We start from the raw sequence: 16,488 nt of genomic DNA, 5'->3' as shown, positions 1-16,488 counted from the left end.
ATGTTTGTGCGTCAGCTTTAATCTAGAAAGAATATTGCCAGACGCTTTATAGCTCTGTATTTGAATAATCTCAAAGATAACCGAATTTCATTGTACCGTTATGGGGGTGTGTTTTGAGCAGACTTAAGAAGTACGATCAACATCTTTTACCAAATAGATTACATCAAATGAAGAAGCCTAATTTCAACGGTCATTTTTAGGATGTGCCAAAGAGTCCTTGAATTACGGTAGGTGAGAATGAGTCGCGAATTACTTGCTGAGTTTTGAGTAAACTTCTTCATTATCCGACAAGTAACCAGCGTGTGAGGTTCAAATAGTAGAAGGCTACGATGGTTTTCTGGACTAAATGTTGCCTGCTACTGTTAGCTGTTAGTGTCGGAGTTCATAGTGCATCTTTTGGTAATTTATAGTTATTAGTGCTAAAATAGTGCCAGATTTGTCTAACGTGTTTTATTTTCTGTGCCTAGAGGATACAATATATCTACACTACCATCGAAAGCTACCGCACATACTACAGCTTTTGAGAAAGTACACCTTGTGGCCACCTGAACCAGCAATCGCGGACCCTGTTTTCTATGATCCTGCAAATTCTCCGACTCCTCTCATTGTGGGAGGTGACTCAACAACTATCGAGCTGTACCCCTATCAGTTGTCGTTGAGAAATGGAGGAGTTCATATTTGCGGTGCTACAATTATCTCAGACAAATGGGCACTTACTGCAGCGCACTGTTTGGATGATGGGAGTATACCTTCTTGGGTATGTTGAGGAAAAAATAGGGAGATCAATGTCTACGATTTCAATGTTTACTTTTTTGTGCAGATAACGATGCGAGGTGGGAGCCCTCATAGATTGGCTGGTGGATATATTTTTCACGCCGTGCAGTATATCCTTCACGAAAAGTACGACGCCAAGACATTTGACTACGATGTAGCAGTTGTGCAGATAGCGGAGAACTTTCTGGTCGGTACGTTGCGTGCCGTATCTTTAGCGGATAACACTATCAAAGTGAACTGTCCGAGTGAGTTGGCTACGGTGATTGGATGGGGCACTGATGCTTACAGTTACGTACCGTTGATTCTCCAGGAACTGAGAGTACTGGTCCAGACAAATGATGTGTGCCAGAAGCTATGGATCGAGCAAATTACAGATAGGTACGTAATTTTGATAAGTTCTAATTAAAAAAAATGCAGTGAACCCAGCATCCTTATGTCAAGGAATCCTTAAAGAAACAGTAGCATTCTCCCTCGTACGTAATTGAATATTCATACCAAGTAATTCACCTCACTACAATCCGCCATTTTGTATTGATAACTCAGCTGCTTTTCCAAATCCTCGGTTATGCGTAATTTAGGTCCGGCAATCAAGAGGTCATCGACATATCGTCGGTTTCCTGCAATAGGGGCTCAGCTCAAAATTTGTCATTTTAAAGATTTTGATGGAAAATGCTGGAAAATTACGACAACTTTTATCTCACAAAGACCCGTTCCGATATGCGTTGAGAAACGCGAGATTTTGGCCTTTTTACTAATTTTCTGCAATAAAGGCACAACTTAAAATCAGCCAACTTTTTAAATAGTAGTTGAAAAATTCATGGAACAGGACTCTTCAGTCTTTTTCCATGATACAACAATTAAAATATGTTTTCTTTTGTCATATGTATAATAAGTTAAATAAGTGAACTTGTAGGATGTGCTTCAAGATTCCCAATTTCCAAACGCTTATTCTGAAATTTCACGTTTTTTGAGTTGTGCCTCTATTGCCTATTGGAAACCGACGATATAACACTAAGTATTCAGTATCCTTATCGGTTCTTCCGCTCAGAATATAGAGATAACAATCGCATCACATCACAAGAGACATCTAAACTTCAACAGAATTCTGGTAAACTTCTCGTTCCAGTAACGTGGTGATTGTTGAGGGATATAGAGGGGCTTCTTCTGCATTACGAACGATAAAACTGCACTAGTCCTATGCATAAGGACTCCAGATTAATCGTGATGATGATGGCGATGTAGATAGTTTTTCCACAACGAGTTCCGCTTTATTTATGGCCATGTTACCATGCTTGTTTTGCTGCAACGGTCTAGCTCTAGCTGGGTTTGATCATAAAAGTTTGGCGTATCTAAAGAAGCCGCTCTTCATTGATTTTATTCAGTTCAACATCTTACTTAGGTGCATCGAGATTCCCAATTTTCAAACGCTTATTCTGAAAATTCACTTTTTTAGTTGTTCCCCTAATGCAGGAAAGCGATAATATATCTCTCTATATCCGAAATTTCGGTGTTTATTGCACCTTCTTCAGAAAATTCTATAATTAAAACGTTAAAAATTAAACATAGATAATACTGATTCCACATAACAGTTCAGTTCACTGCTACTTCTCTCCAACCTTGGAAACGACCTACACTCGCTAAAACAGCCACCACCTGATCAGCCACCTTATCAGCAGCGCTCTACATTGTTCTGCATCATACGGGTTTTTTAGCAAACACAATCTTTGCAGGGTAGCTATCTGACATTCTTGCAGAATTCTCTACCCATCGTATCCTTCCGGCTTTTTCAACTTTCCGGATGCTGGGTTCGTTGCAGAGTGCAGCACCTGCAGTTCATTTTTACCGTTATTCCCACACACTTTTCTTCTGCATGCCGTATAGATCGTCCTAAGCACGCGTCGCTGAAACACTCAAAGTATTTGCAAGTCCTCTTCGAGCATGGTCCAAGTCCCGGTTGAACAACAGTCGCGAAAATCCATCACTCTATCGTAGTCTCCGTCGAGATTCGAACAAACTCGAGTGTTCCGGAACCTTAGAAAATTTGTACCTACAAGCTTTTATAACTAAACGCAACACGATGAAATTGTATATAGTAACCTATATTTAGTAACATTACATTCTTAAAGTATTATTTAACCCTTCAGCAGTCACGCTGTAGTATTGTGTACAATACGTCAAAAAAGCTCGCCTGGTCTACACAAATCAACGTGGTGCTTGTAGCGGTGACCAATTTCTGGAATATGAGGGATTTTTATTTATTCGAGCATTATTTTGCTCTGATTTTTTTAATTAATGTTTACAAAACATTCAAAGGAAATTATAGCTGAACTCTTATGGAAATTACAAACTCTTTTGAGGCTAACCAACAATTTCCTGGTTCCTGTATGCGTCCTTTTTAAATTATCTGCCAATACTATTCGCTAGAGGAATTCTTTCAGAAATTCTGGAAATAATTAAAAAAATCATCACGTTATTCTGGAGAAGTTCTTGGGTACATCCCTGAAATGAAAAAGGATTTCTGGAATTTCTGATGGAACTCCTTGTAATATCCATTAAAACTGTAAAAGGCGGCCATTCTTTAAGGCTAATAAAAAGACGTTGGTATACGGTCATGGTTTACATAGAACTCAACTTTATTTCGAAGATGGTTACATTCGTATTTCTGTTCAGATGGAACTCATTAAACATGATAACCCTTTCATGCCACTACACTCCTGAATGAATTTTGGAGAAGAACTTGAGAGGAATTTCTGAAGAAATCATTTGAGGAATTCCTGGAGCAATCCCTGGAAGACTTCCTGGATAAACCCCTGAAGAAACATCTGGATGATTCCCTGGAGCAATTCCTACAGGAGTGCCTGTAGAATCCCTGGAGAAATTCCCGGAGGAATCCATGGAAGAATTTCTGAAAGTATACTTGGAGGAATTCCTGGATAAATTATGGGAGGGCCTAGAGAAATGTCTGAAGAGATCTCATGAGGAAATCTTGAAAATTCTTTGAATTCTGAAGAAATTACTGGAGGAATTCTGGAAGCAATCCCTAGACAAATTTCAGTAGAAATCTCTTGAGGAATTCCTAGAGGAAATCTTGAAGAAAATCATGAAAGAATCCTTGGAGAAATCACTGAAGGAATCGCTGGAGCAATTCCTGGGAAAATCTCTAGAGAATCCTGGAGGAATGCCTGGAGAAGAATCTGAATAAATTTCTGGCGTAATTCCTGGAGGAATTCTTGGCTGAGACCCAGCAGGAATTCCTGGAGAAATTCCATAAGAAATTTCTTGGATGAGTTCTTGGAGCAATCCCTGGAAATATTCCTGGTGGAATTCCTGGAGAAATCTCCAGAGGAATTCTGGGAGGAATTGCTGGAGAAATTTCTGAAAAGAAAAACCTTGAGAAATTCTAGGATGAACTCTTGGAGGAATTTCTGGAGGATTCTTTGGAGGAACCTTTGGGAATATCCCTGGAGAAATTCGTGGAGAAATCCCAGAAGCAATTCCTGGAGGAATGTCTAAAGGAATCCCTGAAAAATCCCTGGAGAATTGCCTGAAAGAATCTCTGAAGAAATCCCTGGAGGATTTCCTGGAGAAATTCCTGGACGAATTTCTGACATAATTTCCAGGATACCAGAAGCAGATCCTGAAGAAATTTCTGGGGTATTTCCAGGAGGAATTGCTGGAGAAATTCCTGGATAAAATCCTGGAGGAATACTTGGAGGGATTCCTAGAGATATTCCTTTGGGAATTGCTGGAGGAATCTCTAGAGGAATTCTTGAAAGAATTACTGGATGAATTTCTAGAGGAATCTTCAGGAGATTCCTGGGAGATTTCTATTTCTGTTTTTTTTTCTATTTCTGAAAAAATCTCTGAGAAATTTCTGGGGGAATTTCTAGCGGAATTTATGGAGAAACCCTCGAAGGAATACCTAAAAGAACCCTTTTGGGAATCTTTGTAAAAATCTGTGAAGAAATCCCTGGAGAAATTCCTGGAGGTATTCCTGGAGAATTTCATGGAAGCGATTCTGAAGAGATCCCTAGAGGATTTCCTGGAGGAATCCTTGGAGGAACTTCTGTAGGGTTTCCTGTAGGAATCTTCAAAGGATTTTCTGGAGGAATCCCTGGAAAAAACCCTGGAGAAACTCATGGAGAAATCTCTGGAGGAATCCCTGAAACAATTCCTGATGGAATCTCAGGAGAAATTCATGGGGCTATTCGTGGATGAAATCCTGGAGGTTCTGAAGAAATTTCTGGATAAAATCGTGGATAAAATTCTAGAGAAGTTATTGAAAGAATTACTGGATGAATTTCTAGAGGAATCTCTAGAAAAATTCCTGAAAGTATTCCTGGAAAAAAAATCTGAAGAAATCCCAAGAGGATTAGCTGGAAGAATATTTAGAGGAACTTCTGGAAGAATTTTCGATGGATTTCCTGGAGGAATCCCTGGGAAAATCCTGAAAATTCCTGAGACCATTCCTAGAGAATTTCCTGGGAAAATTGCTAGAGGAATTCATGAAGAAATTTCTGGGGTAATTCCTGGAGAATTTCATGGAGGAGATCCTGGAGGAATTCCCTGGTAAAATCCTGGAGGAATGCCTGGAGAAATCCCTGAAGGTTTTTCTTTGGGAGTTGCTGGAAGAATCATTGAACGAATTCCTGGAGGATTCTCTGGAGGAATTCTTGCAACAATTACTGGACGAATTTCTGGGGGAATCTCTAGAGGAGCTCTGGGAGAAATTTCTGAAAATAATCCCTGAGAAATTTCTGGAGAAATGCCTGAAGAAATCCTCAAAGGAATGCCTGAAGGAATCCCTCGGAGAATCCTTGGCGCAATTTGTGAAGAAATTTCTGGAAACCCCCAAAAAGTTTAGCAGAATTCTTGGAGGAAAATCTGGGAGAATTCTTGGAGGAATTCCATGAAAAATTCCAGAAAGTATTCCTAGAGATAATCCTAAAAGTATTTTTGAGGGATCCCTGAAGGATTTCCTCCAGAAATTCCTGGATTGCTGACATAATTTATGATGGAATTCCTTGAATAATTCCTAGAGGAATCCTTAAAAAAAAAAAAAAACCAGGAGAAATTCCTGCAAGAATCCAAGGAAGAGTCCCTGGAACAATGCCTGAAAAATTTCCTGAAAGAATGCCTAGGAGAATTTCTGGTGGAATTCTTGGATGATTCTTTGAAGTAACTCCTGGAACAATCTTTGGAGGAATTCATGCAGGAATCTCTAGAAAAAATCCTTAGAGGAATCCCTTGAAAAAATCTTGGATAACTTTCTGTAGGAATTCCTATAATAAATACACTTGTACGAACTCTTGGAGGGACCCGTGGATGATATTCTAGAGAAATGCATGTAGGAATTTCTGCAGGAACCTCCAGAGAAACTCCTGGAGAAATCTTTAAATGAATTTCTACCGGAATTTGTGGAGGAATCTCTAGATGAATTCCTGGAGGAGTTTTCAGAGATATCCTTACAGGAATTCCCGGAGGAATCCCTGGAAAATTGCTAGAGGAATTCCTGAACAAATTCGTGGATTTCTGGAGGAATTTCTGAAGGAATCTCTAGAGGCATCTGGGATTGTTGATAACAATGAGAGTTTTTCGGTTTTCAGTCACGGAAAAAGCGTTGATACTTCTATACCATTGCCAACGTTTCGATCCTTGGGTTGCGGTCTTCCCTGATCGAGCCCTGAGGAAGATCCCAACCCAAGGATCGAAACGTTGGCAATGATATAGAAGTATCAACGCTTTTTCCGTGACTGAAAACCGAACAACTCTCATTGTTATCAACAATCCCAGATGCCTCTAGAGATTCCTTCAGAAATTCCTCCAGAAATCCTGAAAAAATTCTGAAGGAATCGTGGTAGAAATTCTTGAAGCATTTCTTGGAACAAACCCTGAAAGAATCACGGCTCCCTCCTGCTCCCCTCTGGCTACGTCCATGTTCTTAGGCCAGCTGCAATACTGTCCTTTCAAACTGTCAATATTGTTCTTGCGCTGTTGTATGACATCCTTAATTTCACTGAGTTGGTTGGCTCTCATGATCCACTGTGGTGACGAAGTCATTTATTCTTTCGCTGCCCTGATCTTTTGCTTTCACATTCCAATCATCTCACGTTTGTCCATCGGGAGACTACCATCGTTATCTCGCCACAATTCCTCAGCGGCACGAAGCCGTTGCGGGATGCGTCGGTAGAGCTTCCGCTTCTAGTAGAGCTTCCGTGTTTCTTGAGAGCGGCAAAGCAATTCCATTTCCTCTCACTTAAAATCCATCAGGCGGCGTTTCTTCTCCCGCAAGAGGCGGGAGTATTGCTTTCACTTTCGCTTGTAACGTTCCACGTTCTGCTGAGTCCTATGCTGCAGCATGACCGTCTGTACTGCGTTGCTCTTCTCCAAAATCTCTCTACACTACTCGTCGAACCAATCTTTTCCTCAACTCCCTTCCACTTATTCGGCAGTGCTCTCGGTTGCATCATTAATGGCTGCTTTAGCTGTACTCTAGCAGTCCTCTAGAGTGGGCTCATAGAGCGATCTCTCGTGAATTCCCTCGTCTTGCAACGCTGCCTCGAGATTCCGCACGTTCGCTGATGTGACATCCGGTTGTGTCAGTCGTCCTAGCTCGTACCGAGGTGGCGGTTGGTACCATACAGTGCTGATTACGGAGAATTTTGGATACAGTTCAACCACAGAAAAACAGACGTCTCACTCTACTCACTACTCATCGTTACCCATTTTAACGGTTAGTTCAAATAGTTTTTAGTTCGCAAATCGCTCGGTTACGGCGCTCGCATCGTTTTTGCTCCTGTTTGACATTTGCTCACTACCGCAACCTACTGAGTGGTTTGCGTAACACAGCTTGAGCGATTATGTTTTTGTGACGATGATTTTTATCACAATTTGTTCCAAGTGATACGTCTGTTTGTCTGTGGTTCAACCGTCGGCAGGTGAGAATCGATGTTAGCGCCACGATAGGTGTCAGACGTCAATCATGTCGGAGAAGTGCAGTCCATCAATCAGAGCATGGTCGCTTTAGGATTCCATCTGCTGTGATGATCTCCATGTGTAACTCCACGTGGGAAGCTGTGCACTGAACAAGGTATGTACTCGTAGGATGCTACGAATGGCCATGTTCTAGAAGGTGGCAAAATCTTGTTTTCATTCGGCAGTTGGTGAGCGCTTAACTGTCCAATCGTGATATGAATTTATCCTCCTTGCTTATTTATCTGAGCGTTTAGGTCTCCTATGATCATCTTGACGTCGTGGTTTGGGCAGCGGTCGTACTGCATACTGCTTTGCCATCATCAGTAATAGGCTCCTAAAGTCCTATCGGGATTCTTGTTTTCAACCACAATATATGGTGCAAGAGTACATATTTACTCATTTTTTGACGTTTTTATTAACCGTATTGAAAATATATAATTTTTATTTTTTTAGCCTTTTGTCTCGTCCCTAGCTTATAACACATACTTTGAGTGATTTTTTTTCACCGTGTATGTCAGATAGGATTGAAATCCCAGTGCGAAAAATGTCGAGCTCAGTCACACAAGGTTGACCTCAAATGTCAAAGTAGAACTATTTACCATTTTACTTATTTCAAATTTTCTCATTATTCCTTTGTTTTTCAAGTTCGAGTAAAGTATAATTCCGATTAGAATACCATGCTGCATCGTATTATTCAATATAAGCGAGATTTCGTCTTTAATTTTAGGACCCTATTGGCTTCTTTAACGGTGTTGAGATAATCCCATATTCTGAATCTGCTTGCTAAACTGAGCCGAAATCCAAATTTTCGTGAATTTTGGTGCCCGGGAACCTATTTAAAACTCAATTTAAAGTTTGCATGGGAGCGATTTGTCGAATCACCCCTCGTCGCATTTTGTACTGAGCGGAGCTGTCAATCAGTTGCCCAGCTGTCAAACGGTGATTTCAAAAAATATCTTTGAAATTGGTTTTAGGTACCAAAATTAAGTTCTAAAAATCTGAAAAAAATCATAGTGGTTCAGAAAAAGATGCTTATTCGTATAAAAACAAAAAAATAATAAATTTTTCTAAATTTAAAAACCCAATTCCGGAGTATAGGTTTGCTCGTTGATTATGCTGATGTTAACCTTTCAGGACGCGCGCCATCAAGCAACCGAAACTGCACCGCGCTCGCGCTGCATACGACGAGCGAGGTTTTGACGTAGGACTACGTCTCTGTTTTCTATCCAGGTTTTTACGCTAGCCTGCTATAAACTGTAACTGACATTTCTTGCCGACACTATAATTTCAATTATAGTAAAATCGAAGCAGGCATTTAGGCACCAAAAACTTTGTGTTGACATTTAATTGTTCATTTTCATTCCTGAAAATTCAATCTTTAATTAATGCCTAATTTTCATGAATTTATTTAATCTTTTTGTGTCTTTTAGGTAGAAAAGAATGGCTTAGGAATGTTGCTGAATCTACGGAACCTGGGAAAACTGTTGAATCAACAGCATAAAAGTGGATTTTCATCTCCGTTAGACCGCTATATCAATTCTCCAGAACGGTGAAATTTGCCTATGGTTCTGAGCTTGCTTGGGAATGCTTTACAAGAGATGTAACAGTTAATTACCATGGACGGTACCAAGCCATTTTAATTCTTTCCAACTGGTATCCCCAAGACAGGAACAAGGACTGAGATGAGACAAAGTTACACAAAGTTCGTCAAAATATCTCGTGTTCCTTTCCATGACAGTTTACGTGGTTTTGGGCATATTTTTTTACTTTATAAGACCCCTTTTTTTCAATTACGATACAATATATTTTTGGACAAGCAAATCCCCGGGCAAACATAGACTATTAGGAGGTCAACTTTTGGAACCATTTGAGGACTACACAGAGGACTTTTTTCTCAGACTTATGTAAGGTTTTGTACACCTCAAGTTCGGAAAGTTGAACGGAAGCCGGTATTCAATAATTTCCTTCTGACAAACATGACTGTCGGGACACACATTGAATATTTCAAGCGAAAAAAAACGGAAATTTAATAACGAATGGCAATCCTAAATCTGCGCAGTATTTTATCGTCCTTTCTAGTTCCTCGGGCATAACTATTTCTCCATGCTTATGGTGCTCGGGTTCCTAAAATCATGTAATAAAAGTAAAATTAGCGAAACAAAATGATAATTCAAGCTCGAACACAAACGTGAAAATTTTTGACAGTCGAATCAACAATCTCGAATAATACGGCCTGCCAAGATGTAAACTATAAAACCTGTCGGCAAGAAATGTCAGAATCAAATCACCCCTCGTCGTTTTATGGCCAGCGTAAAAAGCTGGATACCCGGTGTCATTTCAAAATTTATGAAACCAAGAGCGTTACGTTTGAGTGAAAGATTTTAAACGCTCACAGTATCTTTCCCACTGAATGAAATGATAAACAAATCCCGTTATCCGAGAGATGAAACTCCCACGTTCAATTTGTAATATTCGGTGAACCTAAAAATCATTGATAAATAGTTGAAAAGTTGTTTTAAAGTTAGACATTGAAATCGCTGAAATCTATAAATATGGGTAGCGGACTAATTTTCTCGTTCAGTCTACCAACGCTCTCTGATTGGTGCGCATCGTGGGGGCAACTACCTACGATGCAGGAAGGAATGCGATCATGCGAGAGCTGTTCGTCAGTTCCATTTCGACCACCGTCGAGGTGACACCTCGAGCTGGGCAGCGGCACATCGACTCATCGACGACACTCGGCTATCGTACTGATAGCACCGGGAATCTCATTCACGGCAGCAAGCGGCGGGCCAGTTTTCGATGGCGTCTAGCGTTGAGCGCGGAGAAATCCAACACGAATTGCGTGGCATTGTAAATTCATCAAAATCGTCCATTATTCAAACGGTTCTTTTCAGGACCATCGAAAATGATTTCTCAAGAGTTAATTGGATAAGTTTCCACCCTCGATCGAGAAAGGTGTAGTGCAAAGCAAGGACAGAGCATCGTTTCTCAGCAAGAGTGAAGCCGGTCATTAATCGCATCCACGGCAGCAAGCGGGGGGCCAGTTTTCGACGGCGTTCAGCATTTAGTGCGGAGAAAACAAACACGCATAGTGGCATAGTGAATTCATTTAATTTTCTTCCTAGAATTATTCATTATCCATCCTTTTAAGGACCATCGAAAATGATTTTTCGAGAGCTGTGAATCGGATAATTTCATTCCAACGAACGGGAAAAGTGTAGTATAACCGAAAAGTGAATTATTGAATGTTGAATTGTTGGTGACTCAGTCAGCAACAATTATGACGCCTAATTGTTCCACCCGGACTTTGGAAACGCATTATCATATCCGGACCATTTTGCGTGAAAAATGTTTCAATTCTAACATTTTCCAAATTAAAATGATCTAAATCATCTAATATTTTGGTTACATTATCCGTTCAATGGAAATTTGCTCATTTCTCGGTTGAGTAATCGTTTGATGCGTCTGGAGCATGAGGGGCGGGTCATGCAAACGAAATTAACTGAAAAGCCAGCCGAATGGGAGGAGCTTCATATGCTAATCTAGGGGTGTAAAAGCTGTGTCCTCTGTTTTCTGTCTTCATTTACGTTGGATCGGCCAAGGAGGTAGGATGTCATCTCCAGCAAGCAGCCGCACATCGACTGCGATGACTCTCGGTTGATAGCACCAGGAATCTAATCCACGGCAGCAAGCGGCGGGCGAGTTTTCGGCGCGGAGAAATCCAACACGCATTGCGCGACATGATGAATTCATCAAATTCGTCCATTATTCAAACGGTCCTTTTCAGGACCATCGAAAGTGTTTCCTCAAGAGTTAATTGAAGAAATTTCCACCCTCGATCGAGAAAGGTGTACTTCGTTGCCAGCAAGAGTGAAGCCGGTGATTAATCTCATCCACGGCAGCAAGCGGCGGGGCAGTTTCAGGTGGCGTCCATCATTCAGCACTGAGAAAACCAACACACCTTGCGTGGCATGGTGAATTCATGCCACTTCTTCCCTAAAATCGTCAATTAATCAAACGGTGTGTAACACCAAAAATTATTCCTCAAGAGTTGTGAATCAGATAATTTCATTCCATCGAACGAGAAAAGTGTGGTTCAACCATCCAATATTTTGGTTACTTCAGCCGTTCAATGAAAATTTTCTCATTCTTGGTTGATTCGTTTGAAGCGTCTGTAGCATGCAAACGGAATAAACTGCAAAGCCAGCCAAATGGGAGGTGCTTCATCTGCTAATCTAGGGGTATAAAAGCATTGTTCTCTGTTTTCTTTCGTCATTTTCGTTGGATCAGTCAAGGAGATTGGAGGTGGATGTCACCTCCAGCAAGGCAGCAGCACAACAACCCAGCGACTACTCTCGGCTATCGTGCTGATGATAGCACTTGGAATCGCATCCATGGCAGCGGAGCGGTGGGCCAATTTTCGACGGCGTCCAGCATTCTCCGCACTCCGCAGAGAAAACCAACACGCATTGCGTGGCATGGTGAATGAATCAAAATCGTCCATTATTCAAACCTGTCCTTTTCAGGACCATCGAAAATGATTCTTCAGGAGTTAATTGGATAATTTCCAATATCAATCGAGATGTAGTGCAACCAAAAAGCAAAAGACAGAGCATCGTTGCCAGCAATAGTGAAACTGGTCATTATTCTAATCCACGGCAGCAAGCGGCGGTCCAGTTTTCGGTGGCGTTTATCATTCAGTACGGAGAAAACCAACACGCATTGCGTGGCATGATAAATTCATGCCATTTCGTTCCTAAACTCGTCAAATGTTCAGGTGGTCATGTTCAGGACCACCGTTAATTATTCCTTAAGAGTTTGTGAATCAGCTAATTTCATTCCATTGATCGAGAAAAGTGTAGTGCAACTGAAAAGTGAAAGATTGAATACTTGGTGGCCCAGCAATAATGATGAAGCCGGTCACTAATGGCCTAATGATTCCACCCGGAATTTAACAGCGCTTTATTCTATCCGTACTATTTTGCGTGAAACATTGTTTAATTAAAATTAGTTTGAACATTTTTCGAATTAAACTGATCGAAATTATCCAATATTTTGGTTACTCTATCCGTTCAATGAAAATTTGCTAATTTCTCGGTTGATTAGTTGCTTGATGCGTCTGGAGCATTCGGGGCGGGTCATGCAAACGTAATAACCTGGAAAGCCAGCCAAATGGGAGGAGCCTAATCTGCTAATCAAGGGGAATAAAAGCAGTGACCTCTGTTTTCTTCCGTCATTTTCGTTGAATCAGTCAAAGGGAGTGAATGTCACCTCCGCAGCTGCGCACCAATCCTGCGACGACTCTCGGCTATTTAGTTGATAGAACCATGAATCTCATCCACGGCAGTAAGCGATGGCAGTTTTCGACGGCTTCCAGCATTCAGTGCGGATAATTTTCAATTGTCTTGCCGAAATCTTCTATTATTTAAAACCATCGAAAATGATTCCTCCAGAATTATGAATCGGATAATTAAAAGCGACAGACTGAAAACTTAGCAACAGTATAGCCGGCCTCTAATTGTTCTAATTGTTCTAGTATCTTATTCGGACAAATTGTGCCTGAAACATTGTTTCGTTCTAATATTTATCGAATTAACATGATCTTAACTTTTCAATACTTCGGTTAGTTCATCCGTTCGATTAGAAATTGTCTTAAAGAACGATTGATTAGTCGTTTAAAGCGTCTGACACAATGTGGGCGGGTCATGCAAACGGAATAAACTGGAAAGCCCGCCGAATGGGAGGAGCTTCATCTGCTAATCTAGGGGCATAACAGCTGTTTCCTCTGTTAACTTTCGTCATTTTCCTTGGATCAGTCAAGGAGAAGGGAGATGTCACCTCCCAGCTAGGCAGCTGCACACAAACTCAGCGATGACTCTCGGCTATCGTGGTGGCAGCACCAGAAATCTCATCCACGACAGCAAACGGCCGCATTCAGTATGAGTAAAATCAACTCGCATTGCGTGATGAATTCATGCAATAATTGTCTTGCAAAAATCTTCCGTTTTATAAACGGTCTTTTCCAGGATCAGCGAAAATGATTTCTCAAGAGTTATGTTTCGGTAATTAAAAGCGACAGACTGAAAGCTTGGTAGTTCAGCAATAGTGAAGTCGGCCACTAATATGTTATTCCCAGATGAAAACAACGTATTATTGAAAGAGTTTCACGTTAATCTTCAATTAAAAGGATCTATCTAACGCCGTTCAATTATCTAATAATTTTATCCGCTCGATGAAAATTCTCTCGTAGAAGAGTAAATTGATCATTTCTCTTCAAAACGAAATAACTCTTGAACTAGTCAAAATCTTCCCAAGTAACCGAACAAGCTGAATAACAGCTTCTTGAGCTTAAGTTAGCTTAAGAGTGATTTGTTTTATTCTTATACAGCAAAAATGATTGTTGGGTTATGAATGCGTTCAGCGAAAGCGATCGATCACACAACAACTTTACTCAACACATCAGTCCACCTATTTGTATTATCATAACAACAAACATTGTATTATGAGAATATAAAAGTCGTTCCAGCCTTTGTCCTACGTCAACATTGCGGTTATGTCTCAGACATTACCCACTCCTAGTTTTTTGGTAGTGTTGTACTTTTTACAACAGCGCGCGCACTGAAGGGTTAAAGAATCTGATCTGGATCCTCAGCCCAATTCTTTCGTCGATCGGTCACCAATAGATCACGCGTTTCTGTATATATGTATATCACGATGAAAGCTGTTTCCAGCTCACGTGTGCTTCCGCAGCTATGGTAGATGGTATCGGCGAGTATGCGGGTGCTCCCGATGAAGATTAAGATGCGCGATCGGCAGTTGCAAGCACCGTGTTTTAAAACGCTAGTCCTATTCCGTAGCGTGAGTCGTTACCATTATTGGATCTGATTCGTATTCTCGATTCGTTTTCCTTTCGCTTAGTTGTACAGTTAGTTAGTTGGCTGGCAGTGCCTGACATCAATTCAGTAACAAATTTTGAAAACGACGTATAATCAATGCTACACCATTGATTATACGTCGTTTTCAAAATTTGTTACTGAATTCTCAAACTTTCCGGGGGCCATGTTTTTTTGTACAAATTTTTTTGTCTAGTTTAAGTTTTATTCAACCATTGGGACCAGTGGACTGCAGTGTTGTCTGTTGGTGTTGTTAATTGAATAAATAAATAAAACCATTGTGCACAGTTGAGCTTAGAGTCCTTCACTGGAACTCGAACTTTGATCAGTCCTTCCTGACATGAGAAAAAGACGATGTTGTCCCCGCTCCTAACCTGGAGAAGAGATGCTCAGGCTTACAGAAGGATATCCCCCTTATTTGTCAGCCTACAATCAAAGTTCGAAATTCAATGGCGTTCAAAAAATGTTGTAGCTCGGATCATTAAGATTTAGAAGTTATACAAAAGCCTCTACAGACTTTACCCATGCTAGAAAGGTGAACGCTCAGAAGTTTTCACGTTTCAATTGAGTGCCATTTTTGAGAATAAAGCAGATCCTTTGAATCAGTCATCCGGTAGCTATTCAGTTCCTCCTAATTTTAAATATGCATAGGTAAAGGGCATGTATTTGAGTCATCCTTAACTCAAGTGTTCGTAAAAACGCTACTTTCATCTTTCAATCACCTCAGCTCCATTCATTAAAAGTATCCTGCATTCAACCCAACAATGCATTAGTTTCTTTTAACTGAAACATTAAAACTCATATTTCCTTTTTTACAGAATGCTCTGTGCAGGAGGTGTAATCGGCGAGGACACCTGCAACGGTGACAGTGGAGGACCACTGGTATGCAACGGGTACCAGTTTGGTATCGTGTCTTGGGGATCGGCGAAATGTGCCATCGCTATGCCAGCTGTTTTCACCAATGTATCGGATTCGGAAATTCGCGATTTCATTCGAGCTAAAACCGGTGTGTAAAGTTGCAGGGATAGGTAACATACTGATTGGCCGAATGTCGTCGGTGAAAAAATGCCCGAATATGCACTTGATTAAGGATGGATGCAGTTAGATCACTCTGTCTAATCGGTCGCGTGATCTTCAACTCAGTGTCCCTATATGATTTGCAAATAAAAATAGAATAAGTCAGCAAACATTGAGTGGCGTTTGGTAATATCACTAGAATATAACTTCTGTCTTCTGTCCCCAATACACTTGCTGGTGCGTCATGGGTATCTTATGAAACTGTTTGTCTCCAAAAACTCTATAGATTTACAAGCGTAACTATAGTGATAATTTAAAAACCTATGAACTAACTTTAGTCTCACATAGCCTCCATGCAATGATGCAACTATGTTCGGTCAAGTGGTAAGTTCAGTGACCGTTTTGGTTCTACAATGGGTTCCTTGAGTATGAGCTATTGAAACTTCATTACGTTATATTATTTACGAATAAGAATCAAACATATTGCTCTATTTACTTGGTGTAACGTCCTCACTGAAACAAAGGCTTTTTTTCGGCTTAGGGGCTGTCCATAAACCACGTGGTCATTTTTTTGGGACTTTTCAACCCCCCCCCCCCCCCTGCGTGGTCATTTGTCCATACAAAATTTTTTATTTGTCCATACAAAATGGTCATTGGCCGAAACCCCCCCCCCCTCATGACCACGTGGTTTATGGACAGCCCCTTATTGTTCAATGATCTTATCCACAGTTATTAAATGAAAGATTCTTCTATCAATGACCATTTTGCATTTGTATAGGGGCTGTCAATAAATTACGTAAGGGTTTATGGGGAAAGGGGGGGGGGT

General features: G+C 40.7%; 1 protein-coding gene across 1 annotated transcript; it reads left to right on the top strand.

Moving 5' to 3' along the window:
* Positions 1-241: 241 nt before the first annotated feature.
* On the top strand, positions 242-15,832 carry LOC109401794 (trypsin delta). Its single transcript, XM_019674409.3, has 4 exons — positions 242-399; positions 468-757; positions 821-1,152; positions 15,464-15,832. The coding sequence occupies exons 1-4, from the start codon at positions 330-332 to the stop codon at positions 15,657-15,659; spliced, it is 888 nt and encodes a 295-aa protein (XP_019529954.2). The 5' UTR covers positions 242-329; the 3' UTR covers positions 15,660-15,832.
* Positions 15,833-16,488: the final 656 nt, after the last annotated feature.

This window comes from Aedes albopictus, chromosome 3 (assembly GCF_035046485.1).
Source record: "Aedes albopictus strain Foshan chromosome 3, AalbF5, whole genome shotgun sequence".
Lineage (NCBI taxonomy): Eukaryota > Metazoa > Arthropoda > Insecta > Diptera > Culicidae > Aedes > Aedes albopictus.
Note: the sequence above shows the minus strand (reverse complement) of the source record. Positions and strands in the feature narration are given on the sequence as shown.